The sequence below is a fragment of the Homalodisca vitripennis genome, chromosome 3 (genome assembly GCF_021130785.1).
Source record: "Homalodisca vitripennis isolate AUS2020 chromosome 3, UT_GWSS_2.1, whole genome shotgun sequence".
Classification (NCBI taxonomy): Eukaryota; Metazoa; Arthropoda; class Insecta; order Hemiptera; family Cicadellidae; genus Homalodisca; species Homalodisca vitripennis.
The window spans coordinates 142,196,374-142,222,159 of NC_060209.1; the positions used below are offsets into that span (position 1 = coordinate 142,196,374).

The following is a 25,786-nucleotide window of genomic DNA, read 5'->3' on the forward strand; positions in this document are numbered from 1 at the left end:
TGTTTAAATGATAACAATTATTATTGAAGAACTTGTAAGTTTGTTTGACAAACATTATTTTAAAATTATAAGCTGAATCATATTTACACATTATCATATTTGATTGTCGTCAAGTGTTATAAACTTTGTTGTGACATCTTTTTAGCTTATATTCTGACAATTTTCAATAGTTTTATTAATTATCAAACCCTTATAAACTGATAAAAAAAATGAATAAAGTATGAGATAGTTCATTTCAATGTTTTTACAGTAGCTCATATCTTTTCAATCAGTTACCACTTTTTGATTTTGTGACCAAAAATTTTAAGATGTATGGCTTTACTTTGTTTCTGGTCGGGACTTTTTGTTTTAGTCCCTACCATTTAAAATGAGTTTTCTAAAATCAAAAAAATCTGAAAAAAAATATTTTTGGTTATTGTACAAGAAATTGCAGGTATTTAACAAAGGTATGAACATGAGTTATAGCTTATGGTAATTACATCTACTATTAAAAAAAAATATATATTATTTAAGTCAATTATACTTTTATAATAAATTAAAACTCAAGTAAATTACACATTTTTAAATTTAAAATTACTTAAGGAATTTAAATTTATTGTACATAAAAACATTTAATTCCCTCTAGTCATCTTGCATATACAAATTGTTCCATTTGTCCTGTCTTGAGACAAGTTATGTTAAAAGGTTGTAACAAAGGTTTTGCTTGAAAGTTAAAACCAATTATCCCAATTGAAAACCGACTACATCACCGTATTTATTTAAGAGCACCGCTAACTTCTAGAAATATGTGAGTACACGACAGTCATGGGTTTAGTGTATGTGTACATACTCGTAGTAGTGAAATTCTCAGGGTATTAATGAAAAACTTATTGATATAATCTGTTTATTTATTTAACAGTGTATAAAAATGTTTTTTCAACGGTAATGTACTTAACAATGTATAAAGCTAAAATCAAATCAAAACAGAACACTTATAATCTATTTTTTTGGAGAAGTAAAACCAATTCTCTTTGGACTTGGAGTATCAAGAAGCTTTCTGCCCCTTTTTCTTTTTTCTACATTCTTCAAATGGATTCTCTTCATTTCCATGATTTCTTTCATCTCCTCTTTATCCTCCTCCTGTAATACATAGTTTTGACAAACTTTAATAATATCCCCTAAAATTTAACAAGTATAGTTCTAAACAACTAAACATGTTCTAATATTAAGTTATCTTTATATTTCTGGAAATTTAGTAACTACTCCAAATAATTAGACAGTTTATGGGAAGATTTGAAATGTATCTATACTGAACAATATGATCCAATCTAATATCATTTTTCTGTATACTTATAAGTATATTGGCGATGAAATGTATGTTAAATCAAATGAGATATAAGAAATAAAGGAAGTACAGTAGCTGGCTGGTCTGGAATGGTCCTGACATAATAATGTCAAGAATCAATGCCCTATTGATCGTTTGTTACAATTTTGAACTTAGCTCAAGTGTATGAAATGTCCCATAGTTATTAACAAAATAGATTGTAAAAAGTGATAGTAATAGTAGTATGTAAAGAGCTTAGTTTGAAATATACACTTAAAAATCAATGTAGCTACAGGATAAACTAATAGATCTTGAACATTTGTATTAAATTTTCTCAACCGTGTAGTAGGCCTGGTCCAGTAATATGCCTTAACAAAACTTTAAATTTTTGAAAGGTTTTTAAGATTAGGAGAAAGTTTGTAAATCTTTAGATCCAAATGGTAATTCCCATTTTTATAAGGCTAAATGGATGACTGGATTTGACATTCCTTTGTTTGTCCTTATAAAATGTGGGTTCCTTTATATAAACAAATGTATAAGAAGCCGTCATCAGAATTCTTAAGTGGGAAAATAAAATGAACAGAACTGTCTATAATTTATCCTAAACAAAGTGTGATTAATGCTCTTCTGAACTTTGAAAATATTATTGTAGATCACTAAATCACACTAACACCTCACTCTGTATGTCAGGTACAATTAAAATGTAGCCATAGCAAATGAAGCTGGCGACAAGCTTGTCTAATGAATGCATAGTAATATTCCATGCCTCAGACAAGTTTGTTTGGAGTCAGATGGAAATCACGGTAGTTATGGTATTCACTCAAATAGTTATGTTTTTGTATATTTCTCAATACTTTGTAAGCCTTCTAAACCTTACCACAAATTAAAATATATTCAATTCTGTATATATAACCTAAGATTTCTAAACTTGGTATCCGTATACAACTTACCGATTGGTTAAGCCTGAGAACTAGAGCCCTGCGGCCATCAGACATGGGCTGGGAATACCACATTAGCTTGTTGAGTCGCTCGGATGGACTTACCCCTCTCTCCACGACAAGCACTATTCGTGCCCACTAAAAAATAATTAATCTTAGTTACTTTTAATCTTAGTTCATTCAAGAATGATTAACCAACAAACACCTTTGTGTGTGTTCTAATGTAGGAGTTCTTAAGATCACTCAGTATAGAGCAAAAGTCAAGGTGTTGATTACAAAAACTTGTGTAGACCTAGTAAAAAATGGGGTAAATGAATGATCCAATTTGACCAGCAAGAATTCTGTGTTTAAAATTCAGATGACGGTTAAAGTAAGTTTTGGTGAACAATTAATGAATACAAACTATTATATGTTTACATCACGTGTTTAAAAGAAAAACTTATTTTACTATTCTCTATTGTTTAACTTTATTAATTTTCTACGGTTTGTTTTGAGATGATTAACATTTTTTAGTCTGTGACTTTATTAACTGGGTTTTATTTTTCATTACGTAGGTGATGAGTATAATTATAATAAATGAAATAATTATCCTAAATTATAATAAATGCAAACTATGTTGTGCCAACAGGCTAGAAAATAAAATTTCTGTATATAAATTAGTTTTAGGTGATTAAGTCAAGAATGAAAATCTAAAATCAAAGCCGAATATTATCAACAGTCCAACCACTTAGACATGTTTCGACATAATGTCATTAGGTACAGTTTATACTACTGTATTTTTCATCAATCGTATAGTGTAATGATATGAATAAAAATAATACACTGCGTATATAGGAATATAAGCGTATGTGACTGAGAAATGAGATTAATGCAGGTTTGTTATTTTTGGCACCAGTACTGAGATACGAAAGTTAATTATTTGTTAAATCATTAGAAGGAAGCTATTAATTTATAGTTTTCTTTTTTTAGTAAAAGAAGAGCTGATCCCATTTTAAGCATTATTCTGCCTGTTCTCATTAGTCAATGGCGAGGATCTTATCAAACAGTATAAGGGGGAGAGTCTCTAACTATAAAGTCGATGGTACTGATAAAAAGTGCTATGGACACAGACAGAATCAGAACCTGTTCTATCTCTAGTTCAGATCAAAGTCCTATGTCTTAGACCACTAGGCCATCTGCATTTCCAACTCTGGATATAGTATTATAACTGTAAGATTCCTAATTTCAATCTAGATCAGATACAGTCCAGGAAGATTCAGACAAATTAAAAGGAAATAAGCAAAACACATCCTAAATAGAGCATTGGAAGAGGTCATAAATATAGTAAAGTAATATAAAATATTACCAGTGGCCACTGAGCAAGTCCCATAAAAAGTCAGAGATAGGAGACCTTTTCCAATGCTCCGAAAAATTTATTTGATTGTTTCTATAATTTTTAATATTGTGTAAGCTCTTACTTGTCGTTGCCACTCATTGCGTGTCTCTGCAATCTTCTGGTAAGTGTTACCCATCATAGCGATCAACATGTTCACCAGCAAAATAGCAACAATTCCCATGTACACCACAAACATTACCTGAAAATATATTTATTTTTACATGTTGCCCAGACATTTCAAGAATTTGCAAGTTCCTTACTAAATAATGAATGTGGAGACAATTTGATGTTACTTTCCGTGTCTCTACTCTCTTAAAGACTATCATAGTTTTCCAAACAATGAATAAAAGTGTAAATCATGTACGTGAAAATATGAATCATAAAATTTAGAAATTATCACAGTTTCTTTAAAGCACGGGTCACACTAGGCTGATTGCAGCCGCGAATTAAAGGAAGCCGCTACTACCAGCTTGATGTGACCACAGAACCCGCAGCTGGTGCTACCAACCGGCGAGTATTTGTCAGCGGCTGGCGAAGTTGGACATGTTCAACTTTTGGTCGCAGGTAGCGGCAACTAGCAGGTCACGTGATTCATTCGCACAAGCTGGCGCCAGCTTGCAGCGCAATCTGACCACCCCAGTAGCGTGTCAGCGGCGAGTAAACTACACGTGGTTTTGTGTTTACATCCTTTGTTTTGTTCATTGGGTTCGTTTAGCTACTGCTGTTTCGTAGGTAACTGTTAATTTATAGTGTAAAAGTGGCTGAGTTGAAGTGGTCGAGGAAGCAGGTCATTGAATTTTTGAATTTATTTCAAAATTATCCGTGCTTGTGGAACGTTTCATCACAGGATTACCTTAATAGGAATGTCAAAGAGACAGCCTACAATAAAACTGTTGGAAAACGTAATGAATGCTGGGATGCCTGCGACAGTTGAACTCTTGAAAAAGAAGATTAAGAGTTTTTTTTTTTTAATCAACGGTTCAACTAATTCCAGCAATTCTTGGAATTTAGGAGCTGACATTCGTAAAACATTTCTGTATGTTTCTGGGTCCTCTTCTTGTAACTCTTGGAGAAGTCTTGCAGATGCTCCTAATTCTTCTCTTCTCATAATCCAAGGTCTACTCCACCAACGTCTCTTCTTGCGGTTGAGCATTTTCTCACAAAGCTCCTTCACACACATCCTTAATAATCGCTTAATTACTCTTAAATTACATTAAAAACGCTAAACCAATAGTTAAAAACTTTTATTAGTTTTGTGAGGCCTTTCAATAGCGAGGCTATCATCTTCAGACACATCATCTTTTGTGATGTGTCTGAAGATGATAGCCTCGCTATTGAAAGGCCTCACAAAACTAATAAAAGTTTTAACTATTGGTTTAACGTTTTTAATGTAATTTAACGGTGACCAATATAAGCTCCATCTACAGCTTAATTACTCGTTTACGTGGACCCACAGACGACATGCTGACTAGAACTAGAACCAGGCGAGTTAAAAGCGAAATGTGACCGGGTTGCCAGCCGCTGCTTGCTGGCGCTACTGCCAGCCGCTGATAGCCAGCGGCTTACAATCAGCCTAGTGTGACCCGTGCTTAACAAAATATACAAGATGGTCTACACACTCTTTTGTTATTTAAGTAATTTTCTTATTTGTAGAATTACTAATCCTTTACCATAATGCTTGTTTGGAAGTACTTGATGGCCTTGACTTAAATCTAAAGTTCAGTTCAATATCCGAGTTTTATGTGTAACTAGGACAAAAAAAGTTAATGGTGCATTCAAGTATCCTAATGTTGGTCTTTGTATCTTGTCATAGTGTTTTAAGTATTTATGTATCAGTTTACCTTAGCTTCTACCTCATGTTCAGTTCGCTCAAATGCTGCATAGTAATCTCCAAAGTTGGTGAGAGAGATGAAGAACATCCCCATGACAGCTTCCATGGGGTTGGGAAGTGGATTGGAAACCGAGTCGTCCACTCCATCTGGTGTTAGTGGGTTGTCGAATGACAGGAAGATTATGTAGTATGCTGAAATATTAAAATAAAAAAATTTAATTTCATGAGAAATGAAAGAAGAATGAAATTTTGTTAAAAACTTTTAGCACATTCTCTGCAAGTGGATAACTGTTTTCTGGAAATCAAGACATTTATCTGTTATTAAACATTAGTAATATACATAAACTAATGTAAAAGTGAATGAGAATGATAGAGTGATAAAAAATGGGCATACATCTATTTTCTAATAAATCAACAAATTTGTTTTGGTAATTTACTACTGGTAATATTCAAGTAGATTCAATTAAATCATCTTGAGGATTTAGAGCAAATATAAAACTGACTAGGCATTGTAAGCATAAAATATTAATTTTACTACATTTTATAGATTTCAGATAATTTCTTAACAAATATAAATTCAAAAGTACAAGTTGTGTACGAATATTTGTGTCTTGAACAGTAAATTCCAAATTTTAAATTCTCATAGTAATTTACCTTGTGAAAATCCCATAACGAAGACAAGGTAGATGGTGGCGAACCTCAACAAATCTCCCATGATCATGCGGTAAATCATAACTACGAAGGGACCCACAGTCTTGAAACCTCTGTAAATCAAAAGTGGATACATTTATGTTGATATACACTTTTTAATTGTTAAGTACCAATAAATAGTACAAGGCGTGAATAATGAATTGGAAAGATGTCTTTGGAACAATGTCACCTACTCTTTGAATAATGTATTAGTAAATAGAGTAATATTCTACAAAAACATTCTGCATTTATTGAATTATACTTGGAAATAACCTATTGAATATGTCACATGTTATTACTTATTTGTAATAATCTATAGTTAGTAGAAAAATAGATTTCATCTGTAAGAATCTGAGCTAATCAAGGCGGGTTGATGGATTTGTGTAGTAAGTAGTAAGCAATTGTCTGTGTATCCAGACATGTTTATAGCTAAATTCAGTGATTAGTACAAACATTTTTAGTGACCTTTATTACTAAATCTTGTTTGCAAAATGGATTTCATACCTTATGACAGAAGAAGCATCAAACATTCTCTTTATTCTTTAATTGGGATAATGTTGAAGAAATGTTAGATAATTAATTTTCTCTTGTTACAACATTTGACACTGTTATTTTAATGTGACAAATATGATCTTTACTATTACATGGATGGATTTTTAAGGAAATTATCAGAAAAATTTGTTTAAAACGACTGAGGTCAATCAATAGTTTATTGGCAAGCAGTTACAATAATCTTAGAATCCTTTTATCTTCAAACAAAACATTCTTGGCAATATATCCCTTTATGTAAAAGAAACTGTTAAGCTACAGAATTTGTTTTATTTTACTAGTTGTAAGTAAATTAAAAAAACTACCTGCAGAAGAACAAAAAGTATGGAGCAGTAGTAAGCATAATGATGACTGCTACAACATCTTCGATCTCCTCGTAGCAGCCAAATCTCAGAAAAGGCATAACCATCATGAGGCTGCATGAGATCAAGAACATTACTCGAGATGGAGCAGTCATCTAGACAACGGAGGACATATTAGACATTTTATTAAAAAAATTAAATTACTTGTATAATAAGTTACAGTTGAAATGTACTGTATTTAACAGTAAGTTTACTTCTTCGGATTTTTTTTTTTTTTTTTTTTTTTTTTTTTTTTTTCTACAATACAATAGTTACCCTTGCCTTTTGTATTTGTTGTTTGGCATTTTGTTCTCTTAACTAATCTTTTAACTATAAAGAAACAACCGAATTAGAACCGAATTGGCTTTAGCTACCAACAGTTAAAGATGTTTAACAAGTTACCAATGTTAGTTAAGAATCAGCCTATTAATAAGTTTAAAATTTCTATTTATAAGTGGCTTATCTCTAAAGCCTTTTACACTACTGATGAATTTTTAATTTCTGATTGTTTAGATATTTTAACCTAGTTTTAGTACTTTTATGTACCAATGGCGAAACCTATTGTAATACAAGATATCATGTAACGGTGAATAAAATCTAGATCTGAATCTGAATAATAACTCTAGCTTGAAACTCATTGCCTCAGATTCCCTTCTAAGTTTGATAAGTTTTTAAAGTTTTATCTTTAGTTTTGTTACATAATATTTTTGTATGTATTATATATATATTGTGCGCTTGTGTGGGATATGAAATTTGGAAATATAAAATTTTATTACATAGTTTAGTAAGGTTAATTTTTACTAAATCTCATCTACTAATGATATTACCAATAACAATAAATAATTTACAGAAAGTAGAAGCGCCCAGTCTGGTAATTTTGCTTCGGGTCAGTCAAAGCTGATTATCTGACTAGGGGAGATGGAGCATGTGTCCCCTGTGTTTGGAATCTACTGAATTAAATATATCTTAAGAAGATACATTTTGTTGTATATCAACGCAATTTCATGTCAAAAAGTTTTGATTCTCTACAAAAAGCTCTTATTAGTTGTTTTTTTTCATTGAACACACTTATAAAGACTCAACACACAGTTATGTAGAAGTAGGTACTCTGACTGACATATTTGTGTAATTTGTATACTGAGCTGATAGCAAGTTGTCACCAATTCACAGTAGTCCTGACTCAGGTCCAAGTACTTTCCTTTTCTTTTTACCCATAACTGTTTGAAACTAGCACTAATGAGAATATAAAACACTTCAAAAATTATTTATATTAGAGATAATTTGTGAGTTTCAACATTTTGAGATTCCCTATTTATTGGGGTATGAACTTCTAAATTGCAATAATTCTACAGCTTTTCAATCATATTTCATTGTGAACTCTGAAAATTATACACTGCATGTATTTAGTATGAATAGCCTCCAAACATATTCAGATAGAAGAATTACATTAACATCAAACAGGCAATTCCTAGCTAATTTGAATTCTGTAAGAAATGTTCAAGTATTGAGTTTTTGGCACTCTGTTAATTCAAGACAGGAAAAAATTAATATAAAAATAAAAATTTTGTGAAAGATGTTTTTCTGGAAAATAAATTTTAAAGTTAACCTAAACCAAAAAGAACTAAAAATAATTGTCTTCATTTTATAGAACATTAATGTTGAAACATTGATATAAAAGCTATGAATCTGGGACTATATCTACTCTATAGTCTTAATTAGATTTTCTTCAAATTCATTAAGTAAACACTCACTAAATTTTCAATGAACATGTTGAGGCCCAGAAATCTAGCTTCTCGGAGTGCTGCGAGAATATAGAGAAATGCTCCTATTTCTAGAAGTATTTCAGCCAGCAGACGAGTTACGTCATGTCCATCATTGGCCTCTAGGAGTCGACAATCTCCTGCAATTTCTTCCCACCACCCTTTGATCCTCTCAGCTGGCCCTAGCTTCAGAAAGTCATAGCTATAAACCGTGTTAACAATTTAATTGTGTCTATAAATATTACGTGCATATGATACTAATAAAAATAGAGATCTGATTGAATTAATTGTAAATTCAGATATGATTTTATAATACAAATTAAATTATGTGTCTTAATTTTAAGTATTTCAATATTATTATTTGTAAAATCTCTAAAAGTTACCTGTGGTTTTGTAGAAATTGTTGGAAGTACAAGATTTATCTTTGTGAAATCCACCCTTGGTATTTCATTCCCTCTACTCCCATTGCCTATCACCTTTGATAACTCTAATAATTTACTAAATGTCCGGTTGTGATTGGTGAAGTTCAAATTTTCGCTGTTCTCGCCTTTTATATAACTTTTTAAAGCAGAGATTCCATAATATTTGCCAGTCTCTGCTTGTGCCAATTTTTTAACTTTTAGGTCTTTATTTTTTGTATCTTTATCAGAAGTTTCTTCTGACAAGGCTATGTTGTTGAGGATCTCCCCTATGTTTTCACTCTGTAGTAGTTCACTGAAAGATATATTGAGCTCCTCAAGGAATGGGGTGAAGTTTGTGGGAAGTGTGTTACGGAACATTTCTAATGTGTTGTTCTCACTGTACACTTGCTCAACGGCAGACTGTAGTGCCATGAGGACCTCGAGGGGTGAGGTGGTGGTGTTGTAGCCTAGGGTGGTGAAGTAGGAGCTAGAAGTGTACGGAGTTGTGGCGTTGGTCTCAGATTTGACGACAGCTGTCGGTGGCCCTGGTCTCATCGTGAACACTGCCAGTGACACCAGGAAGTAGCAGGTAAACAGAATGAACTGCCGGTAAAACCTGAAAATTGTTTGAAGTCATGCAGTAGTATTACAATGGATTGTTTATGCTCAAAGTGTGTTTAAAATAGTTGGATTAAAATACGACATCTATTATTAATCAGTGATAGTTTAAAAAATTGATCAGTAGTTACTAGATATAAACCCCATTCCCATTGAAATATATCAATGAAAATAAAATAAAATTGAACCTTATAACTATATAAAGTGGTGTTTTAGAACCAACTATAAATAAAACGTTAAAAATTATTATTTCATTAAAGTTTTTTTTTTTTTTTTTTTTGAAAAGTACAAATAGACATCTATTAATGTAATTTCCAACTATCTGTATATACAGTTCGATCCATATATTTGAAAATCAGGATAAAAATGTGATCATCCTATTGAAATCTCGTCAACTCTGTTGTTGATAGCTTTATTAATCTTGATCAAGTGTTCCAATTGATTATAATTTGATGAAGGTTTGAATAAAAGATCAAAACTGATTAGATTTACTCAAACTATGAATTAAACCAAGGCTATTCAGGTTTAATTTCAAAATGTCCTAAAATTTAATTGGATTCATTTCTCAAATCAAAATTATATTACATTATTATACTTTCAGTTAATTTTAAGGAAATCAGAAAAGTGTATAACTTAAGAAATTTATACACAACAAATTGTATACCTAAATTTAACAAATGCATTCCATTTTGCATGTAGCAAGTCTACAAGGACACCATCCATGAGCTCTAGATGTTCATCTTTTTCCTGAAATATACAAGCATACATATGAGTTTGGGCATGTTTCAGTTTTAAAAATTATATGTAAAACTATTTTGAAGAATTATACAAGTAGCTTTAGATATGTGGCAATAATATTATTATTGATTGTTAATAATATATTATCTTAAATGTGTTGGTAATAAAAATTATGATTATAGTAACTATTTTAGATTTCTTGTATATAATTTCAATTATTTAATATTAAAGAGGTAAAATATCGTGACATCCATAATTAACTAGTATGAAAATAACATATTTAATACTGTTTCATTATCCAGCCATAGGCAAATAGAACAAAATTATTTTAAATAATTTTTAATATATTGTTTAATGTTTTAAACTTTGCAAAGTTTAGTTTAGTTATAAGATAAACTTTATTATCTTATAACTAAACAGCAGGCTCACACATTATAACAACATAAGCTGTGCAAAAAATGTTTTTTATGTAAACATGCCCTAATGTGTAAACTTACTCCAAATACCACCAGGTTGAGGGCTGAGTTTTTACTAATGTTGCCTGTCTCGTTATCTATTGTGTCTATCTGGGAAAGGGGGTATGCAGCACAAGTTATACTACCTGAAACATAAATAAAAACTATTTTTCTGCCAAAAAATTTGAGCTATTTTTATATTATAGCTATTATATATTATTCTTCAATTTACTGGTAACAAGTTTTGCCCCATATTCATTATAATCTACCGATAGGTCAATAAAATGCAGTAGTGACAGCTTTACTGACTGTTTTTGTGTACTTGAAGACAATTAAAAAGATCTATTAGACAAGGCAACAACCTAAATCAATATTCAATATGCATTACAAAAGGGTAGATTGTTATTTACATTATGTTGTTAGTGTGATATTTACTATTACATTACTAACGCAATAATTATAGGTACTGTGTTTTTGTAAAAATTACAAGTGTTAAACTGCAAATAATTAATTTCATGGAGTTGGTCCATATTAGGTATTACCACTAATTAAGCACCCAAATTTAATATAGGAAAAAGTTTAAAATTAGAGAATTAATATAATTAAATGTAAGGATATGGCAGATGTATTGTGTCAAATGCAAGTTTGATCTCTAATTTCATATAATAGGCAAATAAAATATGCATTTAAAAATATTTAAAAACACTTGTATTTGTTAACGTAAGATGAAATATTAAAAACATTAAGTATTAGCTACTTATATGGAAGTGATGACCACTTCATTGCATTAATAATAAAATTTTATCCTACGAAATATAAATTTTAATAAATGAGTCTGAGTATACCTATAAGGGATAGCAAATTTAAATATTTGGTGTAGATGTATGTTGAAAGAATATTATGGAAATTCTTCAAATTTCACTTCAGATAAGTTGAACCATGTTATAAATAATCCAAAAATGTTATTCATGATACAAAAATATGCTTATAGATCTGAATACAGCAAAAAACTAGAAATTGTGGAACAAGAAGTTTTTGAGAGGAAAAATAGCAGGTGGAAAATTGAGCAAATTAATCTACCTCACTTACCTTAGAGATTAGGTAAACTCACCTATTTGCCAGTAAATCTCTCGTTCAATGTTAAGGATATGGAAAAACATTTCTATTCGTGCCAATTTTGCTGCTAAAGTAAGTGGTGTTAGGTTCTGAACATTTAAAATAGATACGTTAGATCCTGTTTCATAAGCCATGTCAAATATTTGCTGAAACAAAAGTAGCATTTAATGAAATTATGCCATTAATTAAGTTCTAGTGTATTATTGGGTGTGACGTACGTAATTCTTATCCTTCTTCTTTTGTAATAATAGAAAATAATTCAAATTCAAAACTTCAAATTCGGACTTTAAATATAGACTTGCAATATGAAATTTTAGTGGAAGACAATAGAAAATTCTAATATATAAAAATCCTTTATGGATTACTAAAAGATGGAAGTGACAGCATTGTATGAAGCTACATAAGTACTCATATAAGATTTATATATCATATACAGTACAACCCCGATAAGTCGGCCCCCGTTAATCCGGAAGTCCGGCTAATCCGGCTAACCCGGACCGATTTTCAATTAAAAAATGAAAAATCAGACAAACATTTCAATAATAAAAACGTAATATTTTTGAGTGGTATAGTATCCGTGAATCGATGTTGCATCAGTGATGGGACTGTACGACAGTAAGTGTGTGACTCATGGCACACGGCGGCCGAGTGGCGGTCATTGTCCCGGATTCTCGGAAACAATAACAAACGCATATTTCCCCAAATCCTCTCTGAAGTCGATGAAAATGACATTACTCTGTGGTTAGGGGCAGACAATAACGGAGGCTATGAGCCACTTACTGACGAGGAAGTGATCGCGTCGTTTTTACCTGATGCTAATGAATCAGATGCTGAGGAGGCAGACGGGGACATTGAAGATCCAGTGATGAGTCATGGAGATGCAGTGACCAAACTAAACGAACTAATGGTTTATTTCGAGCGGCAGGCAGAAACATCGCCTGCTGAATTGCTCATGTTGAAGAGACTGCGGGATCGCACAGCATGCAAGCGGCAGACGACATTGGCACAACCAAAGCTGACTGAGTTTTTTACCAGGAAATGAACAGTTATAAATGTACTGTAAGGATTAATAATAATTAAATGTGCATATGTTTGATGTTTTCACAATTATAATGGAGTTTATCTGTAAGTATACCGTATTTTATTAATTTTTACCTAATTCTCCGGCTAACCCGGATTTACGTTAACCCGGATCGGCCGCGGTCCCGAATAATCCGACTTATCGAGGTTCCAGTGTAAGTAAAAACGTTGTGTATTAAATAAATAAATAAAAATAAATAAATATATGTTTATTGCCATTTTACAAAATTGCATCAGCAAAGTCAAATATACACCTAAGTGGTATAGTCTGTAGGCAATATTATTAATCCAACATATAAACATTTTTACCAAAAGTTGCCAAGAATTTCTCTCTTCCACCTATCTTCATACATAATAAATAATACAATTTCATAAATGATACAACGGAAATAAACTTAGGTACTAAACAACATCCTGATCAATCCCTATTACAAACTATTTAAAATGGACTGTAAAATTGTAAATAAAACTATAACTTATAATATTAGCACCTATCTAGAAAGTTAAAACCATTAAAATATTATACAATTAAAACATTAAAATATTATACAATTAAAAATATTACAATGTTATATAATTAAAAACATTAGAATATTATACAATTAAAACATCAAAATAAATAAATAATAACTAATATTTATTGTCATTTTTCAAAGAGCATTGACAAAGTTGTGTATAGATCTCAAGAGTCAAAACAATATCCTACCAGTACCCAAATTATTACATGTAGATATGTTCCTTAATTTTAACATGTTTAGACATATTCCAATCCTATAAAGTATTTTTTTTTTTTTTTTTTCACAAAACATGAAACAAAGTATAGTAAATAAGAAGAAAGAGATAAGAATAAACAAGAATAAATAGAAAACTAGAAATTCACTTCATGAATACTAAAAAACTCAGTCAGATCATAAAAAGGATTCCTCAGTAACCAAGTATACAATTTAGCTTTGAAAATGTTTGTTGGATACTTATCAACTACATTTCTTAATTTGTTATAAATCTTTTGAGAAGTTAAAATGTGACTCTGCTGTGTTTTGCTTAACCTACAGTGTTCTATTGCAATGTTGTTTTTATTTCTGGTATTGTAGCTATGTATGTTGCTGCCAAAAGTGAGAGCTGGAATATTTTTCAGAATGTATGAAACCGAGTCAAAAATATACAAATTAATAACAGTTTGCAGCTCTAGTTCAATAAAAAGTGGTTTGCAATGGTCCAATGGATTTGCTTTAGTCATTATTCTAATCACCTTCTTTTGCAGGATGAGAATGTCATTAATTCTAGTCCTATTGTCCCATATTACAAGACCGTATCTAATTATAGATTAGAAAAAGGCATAGTAGGCAGATTTTACATAGCTTTTAGGCACACAATTCATTATTCGTTTAAGAAGAAAAATTACTCTTGATAATCTTTTGGAAATATATTCAATATGAGAGGTTCATGTTAAGTTATTGTCAATAAATAGTCCTAGAAATTTAACACAAGAAAAGAAATCATTGGTTATGTCGGATGGAGGGATTTGCCTTAAGCTGAATAAAATGTTTTGGGTTTTGGATTCATTCAATAAAAAACCATTTGACCTGAACCACAATGAGGCTTCGGTAAATGTTTTATTTACAAGGTCTTGTAGTGTGTTAAAGTTTGTGTGAACATTTAAGAAAGTTGTATCATCTGCGTATAATAAATATTTTGCCTTTATAGCACTAGGGAGGTCATTTATATGAATTAAGAATAGAAGGGGACCTAATACTGACCCTTGGGGTACTCCATTCTCAATCACTAATTCATTGGATCATTCTCCATTTAAAAACACTCTTTGTTTGCGGTTTGTTAAATAATCTTTAAGGAACTTGGCTGAAATACCAGTAATACCATAATAGTTTAGTTTTGAGATTAACTCATCATGTTCAATGCAGTCAAAAGCCTTGCTCAGGTCACAGAGAGTTACCTGAACAAAGGCCTTATTCTCAAAAGTATTTAGGATTTCCCTAATTAGTGCATCAACTGCATCAATTGTACATTTTCCTCTTCTAAATGCGAATTGTGTTGAATTTAGATAGTTGTTACTTTCCAGATAAGCAATGAGTTGATCATGTACTATAATTTCTATAATTTTAGATAGTACCGGAACAATTGATATAGGGCAATAGCTTTCAGTAAGATTTCTAGACCCTTTCTTAAAAATTGGGCATAGTCTTGACAACTTCAATTCATCAGGAAAAAATCCATCTCTCATGCATTTATTTATACATATCGTTAAAGGATTCAAAATTGTATGATACATAATTGTTAGATAAATTAAAAATATCCTTGCTATCTGAATTTTTAAGTCTTTTTACTGCTTTGGTAACATCAACAATTGAGACCTCTGTAAAAGTGAAATCTTTTTTTACAATTTTGTAATTTTTAACTAAGCTTGAACTATCAATATTAGGCTTCTTAATACCGTCCTTTATTTGCTTTACTGAATTGACAAAAAAGTTGTTAAACTGATCTGGGGTGATATTTATGTCTGGTTGAGACGATGAGCTGTTTATATTTTCTTTAATCAAGTTCCAAGCAGCCTTACATTTATGATTGCTATTTTCTATTTTTGCTGCATTATGTGCTAATTTTGCATCTTCAATGGACTTCTTATAAACTCTCTTCAGATCAGTGTAATTAGCATGAATCCTGTTACAGACAGAATTCCTCACCAGTTTGTCTAGAAATAAAAGTCTTTCTTTCATTTGGGTCAATTCTCCTGTGTACCATTCATTCTTTCTTTGGATTTTTTAACTGTGGATTGTTGCTTTTTTAATGTGGAAAAAAATTTCAATTTATTACTTATAACTGAAAAGAATGCTTGGAAAAATTGTTGGGCACACAATGTTTTTTCGTTGTTAAGTAAATTATCCCAATCGTGTGACGACAAACTGTTAATCAGATCAGCCATTGATGACTTCGAAAAACTAATTACAAAGGACATGTTTTGTTCTTTATTTTCTTTAATGTTTTCAGATACTTTTGAAAAGGTTTGTTTTTGAATATTTAAAATTAGACCATTATGGTCTGAAAAGGGAAAATCAAAGATGTTACATGAGATAACTTGTTCTGGGCAATTAAAAAAAATGTTGTCAAGACAATGGTTTCCCCGGGTTGGTTTTTTATTCAGGCAAAAATAATTATGTTGTCTTAAAATATTTAAAAATTCCTTTGTCGTTCTTTTGCAAGAGGTTATGTCAAAACTGGCATTTATGTTTCCCCCCACAACTACTGAATAGCCACGATATGAGGAAATAAAAGTTAGAAATCTCTCTAGGGTCTCCAAGAACACATTGGGGTCACCAGCAGGTGAGTGAGAAATAGAGGCTGCTATAACTTTAATACTATCCACAGCAGCCACAGACGCTTCAAAATGTAATTTGGAACAAAAACTGGAGACATCTATTTTTTTTGAGTCAAATTTTTTGTCAATGAGAATGGAGGTTCCGCCTCTAATCTTATCTTTTCTACAAAATTCAGAGGCACAATAGAAATTTTTGGGCATGCTGGGTAAGTTGTACCTTTGTTAAGCCAGTGTTCAGATAAGCAAATAATTGAAATATCATTATTTTTATCTTTACTATCGCTAATAAAACTATCCAAGACCTCTATTTTGTTTTTTAATCCTTGTACATTTAAATATAATAAATTTATGAGGCTTTTATGCTGCTTTAAGGTGGGAGCACTATTCTTAACTGTTATTTTTTTTTTTATTGACTGATTTGTTTGGTACAAAAAACTAGGCCTAATATTCTCAGCATTAATAATAGTTGTATTTGGAGATGTCTCCAGGGTTGAGGGCGATAGTTCCCTTTCAGCTGGGAGGGCAGTTCCAGAAGAACACATATTGTATTTATTATGTGTTATTCACTGAAATATATGCATTACTGACTGAATTAGATAAATCTACAACTACCATAACATTTTAAATTTTGACAACTTTTATGTAAATGTTAACTTTAAAAGTATTGGTGAGTCTACGGCTCAACCACTCCTAATGAAGTTACCACTTATGTGAATTGTTATATATGGATATTGCTATATAAATGAGTTCTAATCTTATTTGTCTTAGAAAACAGTTCAATCATAATTACAGTATATATATATATTATATATATATATATATATATATATAATATATATATATATATATATATATATAAAAACGTTTGTAATTTAAAATTATACTAGATTGATGTTTTGAGCAACATGCAAGTTTATGGTATTAAAAATTATTTATAGGTTTACAACTGACCAATTTTTCATAGATGACAAGCATATGGAGGACTGTGTTCCCATTGGTGTCTTGACTGTCTGGGTTGGCACCCCTGGCCAGTATCAGCCTGTAACACTCTTCTTGACTACGACAGGCTGCAAAGCTCAAGGGATACTCTCCCCAGTAGACATACCTGTCTCAACATTTCAATGTGTTAGATCTGATTGGTTTATCATCTATGTGATTTTCATGAATGAAAATTTTAATACAGTCATTAAAATTTAAATAATTTTTTAAAGAAAAAACAGATATAAATTACAGAGTTTACCCTTCATAGTTTGTGAACGGTGTAAGATTGACCCATTCGTGATCCAAGGAATCACTGCGTGAGAACTTTTGATCTTCAGGACACATGAAGTTTCCGAAGCATCGTTCTTGAAAATCTACTCCATTATCAAGCAAGAACTTCACCATCGCTGGATCTTCATTTACAATGGCAATATGCAAAACGTTTTCACCTGCATCAGTTTAAATTAATTTGTAACATTGTATTTCTTCATAATTATGCATGCGTAATAATGAGTGTGCGTGTGTTATGTAATAAAAGCTTTGCATTACACAATGCTTAGAAAAAGTACAGCATGTATTTGTCATATACGTGTTAAGTTTGTATTTTTTTTATTTTGGTGTTAGTTACCTGATGAGGTAGAAGCTGTGGAAAGGTGAAGGAATAAAACAAAATAGGTTTTACATCCTACCGTCAATCCAATCCAATTTCATGGTTTTATGGTTATGGTGACATGTTTCGAAGATTAACATTCATTGTCAGATCTTAATAGCCATGGTGGTGGATGACTTTGTTATAAAATTGAAATTACAAAACACAATATACATACAAATAAATAAATTGTTTGAGCCTGCATGAAACATCACGTGCGATCGTGTTTGTGTCTCTGTGCGACAGTATTCCTTACAATATTTTTTATTATATGATGGCAACTGATTCTCTTTTCTCCTATCTGACTTTTCTATTATTAGATTTGTATTGTTTCTAATTTTTTTTTTAAAGTATAATAATTGACCCAATACCTCTCTTTGGTCTGGAGGGTATTCTCGTATCCCCAGCGTGTCACTCTGGATCTGCCCCTACTCATCTACTAGCTGTTTTTATAAGGTAGAAAAATATCCTATGAGGTTTCACTCTTAGCTGGTTTATACCTGCCAGTACAACTTATCCTGAATACAGCAAAAACCAATGTGTCACTTAAATGTGGGCAATGCAATGGATTTCCAGAAGCAGCACATCACTAACCGTGAATGTCGAGATATTGGAAGGAAAGGGTTTTTCAATAAGTATACTTTACTCCGGAGGATGAATGCTGGAGTGAGTAGGACTCCCTTGATGTTAAAGGTTTTCTATAGGTAAACATGTGGGACTCTCCTAGTTACCCTACCTTGTCCACTTTGAATGGAAAAAGCTGGAACAAGAGTAAAGCCCACTCTGGCTTCCACTTCATCCAAGGTTACATGAAGGAGATATAGTGTCCGTTATCCCATCCTCATGGGTTCTTTACAGAATGCGACCCATACTCTCAACTTTAACTATCTTAATAATTATCCTGACACTACGGAAGCAGTACAAAGGTGCTATCAGGACTAAGTGCAATGAGGGGTTTCCTCATCTTCTTGACCTAAGTGAAAAAAAGAATAACAAATCAACATTCATATTTTAGTCCCTGGATTGCAATAATCAGTATTTAAATAGATTTATACATACTTTTTTTAGATTGCTGAGTAAAGGTACGTATCTACCTATTTGAATACAGAACAATAGAATACAACTGATTAAGGTGTACAATATGTGATGTGAGGATAAACGTATACTGCCACACATTCTAGTCTAATTAATCTTGTAACAAACTGACCATAGTATTCGTCACACATGTAGATATCGTTTATTAGTTTAGGGTAGAACCGCAGCAATCGTTTGGCCAGGTCAGCATGTACAGAGGTGGCGCTGAGCAAACACAAATGCAGGACTGTCTCGCCCACTGCTCCTCGTTCATTCAGATCCCAGCACACCTCTCGGAACTTGTTCTTGTCTGGACAGAACAGAATCTTTTAGTTAAATTGATAAATCACAGAACATCTTGATAGATCTGATTAAAAAAAAATTAAGATATCACATTATATATATATATATATACAGTAGAGTCCCGTTAAATCCGACCTAATTGGGACCGAGCCCTATTCGGATTATGTGATTGTTCAGATTAGCCAGAATTACAGAAAAATACGGTTTTAACTTGAGAATGGGTCTAGTTTGTTATAGAATTATCAACATTGTTTATTAAAACATGTTTTCTGACTGTTGCATTGCATTTCTTGACAAATAAACGTGTTTGCGAATACTAAGCACATTTACCGTATTTAGTGTGAGAGTTCTATTGTTAAGCAATGTGAGTCATCCAATAAACTCTCTTCAATGCGACAGAAGACAATAACTGAATTTATGTCTTTTAACAATTAATATTGTACTCAATAATAATATCAGTACTGTATGTCCAATTTTTGTTTGATTTCACTTTTTAATACAGTAATTTAACTCATACTTAACCTATAAGTTTCAATTTGGTACTGTATTTAACTTCATTATTTATGTACTGTACCGTACACAATTTGTCTTAATAAAATACTGTATGTCTATTTAATTAAATGATGCACCCATTTTCATTTTTTAAGTAATTAGTTCATATAACTGTTCATTATCGTTATAAATAATTCCTCCTGGACCTGTTCGGATTAACCGACGTTCGGATTACACGTGTTCGGATTAGCGGGACTCCACTGTATATATGTATATATATACATAAATTATTATAAATTGAATTCATGTCTTATCAAAGCACAAACTTAATACACTTTTAACAATTGAATATCACAAAATCAAGTTTCTTAAAACTATTTTGACTCGTATATAATGCTTTTTAAATATCTTAAAATATTGCAGTTAGATTTGTTTAAAAAAACTTAACTTAGGACAAACTATTTGTTAGCTGTAAGTATCCTTATTTATTTTAAAATCTGTTATATTAAATGTAAATACTTGGATATATATTCGGTGTACACCATTCAGAATTTTAAATTGATTATGTACGATTATATTATTTTGGTTTTATAACAGGCTTTCAAACTAAGAATAAAGTTATATTTAGATTGTAATTTATTTCAACTATTTTTACATATGAGCTACAAAAACTGTTATATACAAGCAGCTATTCTACAAAAATTTTTATTCTATACAAACAGATGTCCTATACAAACTACTGTTCTACACACAAGTCTTCAACTGTATTAAATCTTAGTTAACACCATCACTGTGGCTCTATACTGACAGATAATAACTAGTCTACTAGGAACCATAAATAAAGTAGGCAGGGAGAGAAATTTAAACGATCAGAACAGACACTTTTTGACCACAGTAACTTTTTAGTTGTACTTAAGCATATATATTTTCTTTATCAGGGAAAAATAACAAACTCTGACTATTGCACTTGAAATATCTTAGACCGAAAAAAGAAACAAAGGCTGGTATTAAAAGTTTTTTTACCCAAATAGGTATACGAGAAACAAAATACATATGTATTTTCCTGGACAAGGCAAATTCAATTGTAGAAGCATAATTAAATTAGACCAGAAGTGAACTTAACCAGCGGGAACTGACTTTAGTAACCTTTTAGTGGTAAGATATAATTTCTTCATTGGGACAAAAAGGCAAACTCTAACTATGGTATGAAATATTTTAGGCAGGAAGTAAATTAAAAGGCTGAAAGTAGACAGTTTTTGATCGTAGTTAGTTGGTTTTTGTTGGTATATTTTCTTCATCAGGGCATAAAACAAACCCAACTATGGAACTAGAAGAACCTTAGACAGAATGTGAATTTAAACAGATGGACGTTGACGTTTTTTGACCAAATTAGTTTTTCAAGATATTTTTCATACAAAAATCATAAATTACCAGTAAAAATTTTATTTTACTTTTGAATCTCTCAGCCATGGATACTGAAATAGTATATGTACCTCATATCTTGACTTCCGTTTGAAAAATATAGGGCTCCATCATAAATGCTTTCACTTAGAAGACTACACTTTTCGAGTTTGAGAATTGCGTGTGAACCCACGGATAACAGCTAGTTGATAATAAATATATATATTCAATATCACTATATCTGTTTGTTTCTTTACAAATTATAATTTTACATACCAACTTTTTCTCCTTCCTTGGGTTCAGGAATATTTAAATAGTTCTTATTAATGTCAAAGGCTCCTTCTTCCATATTTCTTATTATTGGAAGCTGTAAAATAAAATAAAATTGTAAAAATATCTACCAAAACACTATGTATATTCTTTGTAAATCATGAACTTAATACTAATTTAACAACTCCCAGCAAGAATAAAGTCAGTTATGAATCTAGTTGATGTAGGCTAAAACTAAACTAAAGAAAATACTTCTATCTTTGCAGAGAGGTTATTTACCATTTTATGTCTTGGGCGATCAACATTCCGCATCAGTACTAATTGCCCCACTGGAATCCACTTCCCTTTGCCTTTATTATACAAGAATGGTTCAACTTTAGTTTTTATTGCATGGTCCAGTTCCGCATACTGTTTGTTCTGGGCTGCCCTCTTCATCAATTCCACGAGCAGTCCTCCACCTGAACATGATAGAACATTCTATATTATGTAGTTCTGTATTAATACTCATGTACTGTCTCTTTGTAAGTTCTGCCAGCAGTCCTCCACCTGAACGTAGTAGGGAATTCTATCTTGAATAATGCTTCTTCTGCTGTCTTCATCTATTCCACCATCACTTCTTCATATATTTGTAATAGTGTATTCTGCATTTTGATTTTGTGGTTTACTTCTGCTTAGTTGTAGTTTTTAATCTGCTCTATATTTATTTTCACCTTTACTCTAACAAGTCTAGCAGATGTACTTAAGAAGGAAACCCATTAGATGAAAGTGGCAGTTTGATACTTGGTAAACTCTTTGTTTAAAGTTTTTTTATTGACAATGAATGATTTGAAATGAGAGTAGGATTTCGGGCATTTGCCATCTTTATATCTTACAAAAAATATAACACTGCATCAATGATTCTTTTGTGGCTTATTGGTGTTCAGGTTAAATTACAGCAGACAATGAGGTACAATGAGTCGAAAGTATTACAGTCTAGACATTACTTACATTAAGAATAATTGATCTTAGGTTCCAGAATATTATTGTAGTAACATAAAATAGCCTTATTGTATCAACTAAATATTATTCTGTATTATGTAACTCAAAATGTAGTAAATAACATTATATTTCATTTCAAATATTGAATGGTTCCTGTTAAAACATATATTTATAAATCCAGCATTAACATTCAATTTTTTTTTAAATTAAGGGAAGTGCTCTTCAATTCTAATAATAGAAGATACTTAGCAGTATCTCTTTTTGTTTTGGATATGCCATAATACCACAGGAAATGCCAACATTGAGTTCCTCATAATTGCTTCAGCTTCATTAGTTTGCCTAAGTCAACCTTACAAAATCTGACTTATAATTTGTAAATAAGTAAGGAAGTAATAAAGTCTAGACATTACACTACCCTGAACAAGTGTAGCATGTGAACAAACTGAAACCCAATGGACCCACCCAATTAAAAAAGAGGATCTGCAGTTAATAGATTTTAAAAGTCCTTTCTGTCTCAGAATGCATGTTGATTCAGACTCAGCAATAGCTCTGAGGCTGAGAGGAGATAACCCCAATATAACTGTCAGAATCAACCCCATTTCTGGAAATGTGTTCGGACTCAGCAATGCTGGGATAGTAGAAACCACTTCAATACTACAAAAAAATGGTGCGGGTGGTTTATTTTGTGAAACCGATGGAATCATAAATGCCATTAGACAGCCTGATCGTGTTGAAGAAGCTTTCCACACAGAAACATTGGGCGCCTAGGTCACAACTTAAATATCATCTTTTTTCCTAGTATGGTACAAATGAGAATTGAAATAGGTGGGAAAATCCTATTCATAAAACGGTCTATAGTTCCTTGACAACAAATGTTAATAGTTATGAATCTTGGATGAGAACTGTAATAGATTTAGAAGGAATTTGGAAATTCTTATAAATAATGCTTTTACTACGAATAGGTAAATCATGGAACTCCCTTAGGAGACCCTGGCATTTACAACCAGTAGAATTGGGTAGTAGCTATTGTCTTTAAAGTACCACATGTTGATATTAAAGGTTTCTATCATTAGAATTGCAAGGGCACTTCCCTAAAATTTTTATAAACATTTAATGTTAGTGCTGGATTTATAAATATATGTTTAAACAGGAAGCATCCAATATTTGAAACGAAATGTGTTATTTACTACATGTTGAGTTACATATTATAGAATAATATTTAGTTAATGCAATAAAGCTACTTTGTATTACAGCAATAATACACATACTAGTTATACCTAATGCCTAAGATCAAATATTCGTTACTTCGGTTGTGATGTGTTTTTGCTTTTGGCTCCTGTGCAGTGACAGTGCTTCGGTTAATTCCATTCATTAGAATTATTTCAACTGTGAATGGCAGTCTATTGCCACATTTTTTAGTTTTTTTGAATGGCAGTCTATTGCCACATTTTTTAGTTTTTTGTTGTCTTAGTGTTATTTTTCTCACCTGAATGGGAGGATGGATTTCAGTCTTAAAAACGTAGTGTTATATGTTTTGTAACATACAACGATGGCAAATGTCATGAGTCCTATTATCCTTCCAGTGTTGTATGTTACAAAATTTTGATAAATATTTTTAAAGCTTAGTACGTGTTAATAAATCTTTGAGACTCAAATCTTTGAGATAGTAATGGCTTGTACAAAACAGTTTGTGCATTAAATCTGCACATAATTAACACAGGAAATCTGTGTTCAACTACAGATAGTGAGCAGTTGGTATCAAACTACTGAGAACAGAGTATGGACATTTGTAATTGGCATTCTACAAGGGAACATTTGCAGAAATGCAATAAGACTGCTATTTGGAGCAATTTTTCAAAAACTATTGACCAACAAAGAAGAGGAGCTGTATTAGCATAAACCATTATATGGCCTAGAGCACCACCCTGAAACCAATTATGAGCTACAAATAGAGCCACATGTTCAAGCAATACTGGGCTGGAACTTTTGATACAGGAATAGAAGTGTTACATCTGTGTTCAGTTAGGCCACCACAACATAACAAATCATTGTGTTTGAGTTCTCACATACCCTTGAGATCCACCAACTTGTACATCTGGACATTTGAGGTGTCCGCCTGTTTCTTGACACCACTTGCGACATTGCTTTCTGAATTACCCATGGTTTATTTGTTATTACCTCTTGCTTGTAGTCTAAGAAAAACACTTTACACAGATACTTCCATCAAAAATTCCTGAAAATAACAGAAGTTAAATAAATGCAGTTTAATTTTATGTTACTAATAGTTTATATCATTACAATAAATGAGTTTTTTCAATCAACAATGGTTTTTCTATGTTGAATTTTTATGAAATTATTTTAAACTCATAAGATAGTTAAAATTTCCATTTAAATTCCTCTTTTGAAAATTACATAGTTAAAATTTACCAGTTTATTATTAGTATTTATCTCTTCACCGTGATCTCTTAGTACTTAAAATTGAATCTAAACTATCTTATAAAAGTATGTATTACTTTATGAAGATAGTTTAAATTATTGTACTTAAAAACTTGGAAATATATTCACTAAATTATACATAATAGAAATGTTTATTCAAAATTCTGAAGCATTGAAAATGTCACACTTCAGAGAAAACATAGTGATCCCAAATGTATAATTTAAACATAAAATAATTTGTTTATAGAAACAAATTCTAATGCAGTGACTACAAAAATTTAAAATTGATGTATCTGGGCCTATCTTTTTTAATGTTTTAACTTTTTAACATGTTTGCTACCAGAGGTTATGTGAGTTGAGTACACAATCTGTGCTGCAGATTTTAATACTAGTTAATGTGTTGTGTGTTTTTTTTTAATTCTACAGAGAGTAAAAGTTTTTGTACATATGGAAAAGATAAAACCCTTAAATAACCTTCAATAAAACAACAGTTGTTTTATAGAATCTAATAATAGACATGGTTAACAAAGGAAAACATACCAGTTTTAATGTGTTAATGGTGATAGATGTGTAAGTGGGTAATAGTTTAAAATCTCAGTCAGTCTCACTTAGTATACACTAGCAGGATAGTGTTCACCTGTGTCACTGAATAATATTTATTTAACTCAAATAAATA

The 25,786-nt window shown here is 31.4% G+C and overlaps 1 protein-coding gene across 1 annotated transcript; it reads right to left on the minus strand.

Annotated features, from left to right (window-relative positions):
- Positions 1-882: 882 nt before the first annotated feature.
- On the minus strand, positions 883-25,151 carry LOC124357605 (transient receptor potential cation channel subfamily V member 5). The gene is made up of 17 exons (XM_046809533.1): positions 24,745-25,151; positions 21,976-22,154; positions 21,703-21,793; positions 19,364-19,540; positions 17,767-17,956; positions 17,478-17,631; positions 12,111-12,261; positions 11,042-11,145; positions 10,471-10,553; positions 9,171-9,804; positions 8,779-8,973; positions 6,992-7,143; positions 6,102-6,211; positions 5,458-5,639; positions 3,699-3,815; positions 2,254-2,379; positions 883-1,119 (listed from the first exon to the last, which is right to left on the minus strand). The coding sequence occupies exons 1-17, from the start codon at positions 24,833-24,835 to the stop codon at positions 979-981; spliced, it is 2,877 nt and encodes a 958-aa protein (XP_046665489.1). The 5' UTR covers positions 24,836-25,151; the 3' UTR covers positions 883-978.
- Positions 25,152-25,786: the final 635 nt, after the last annotated feature.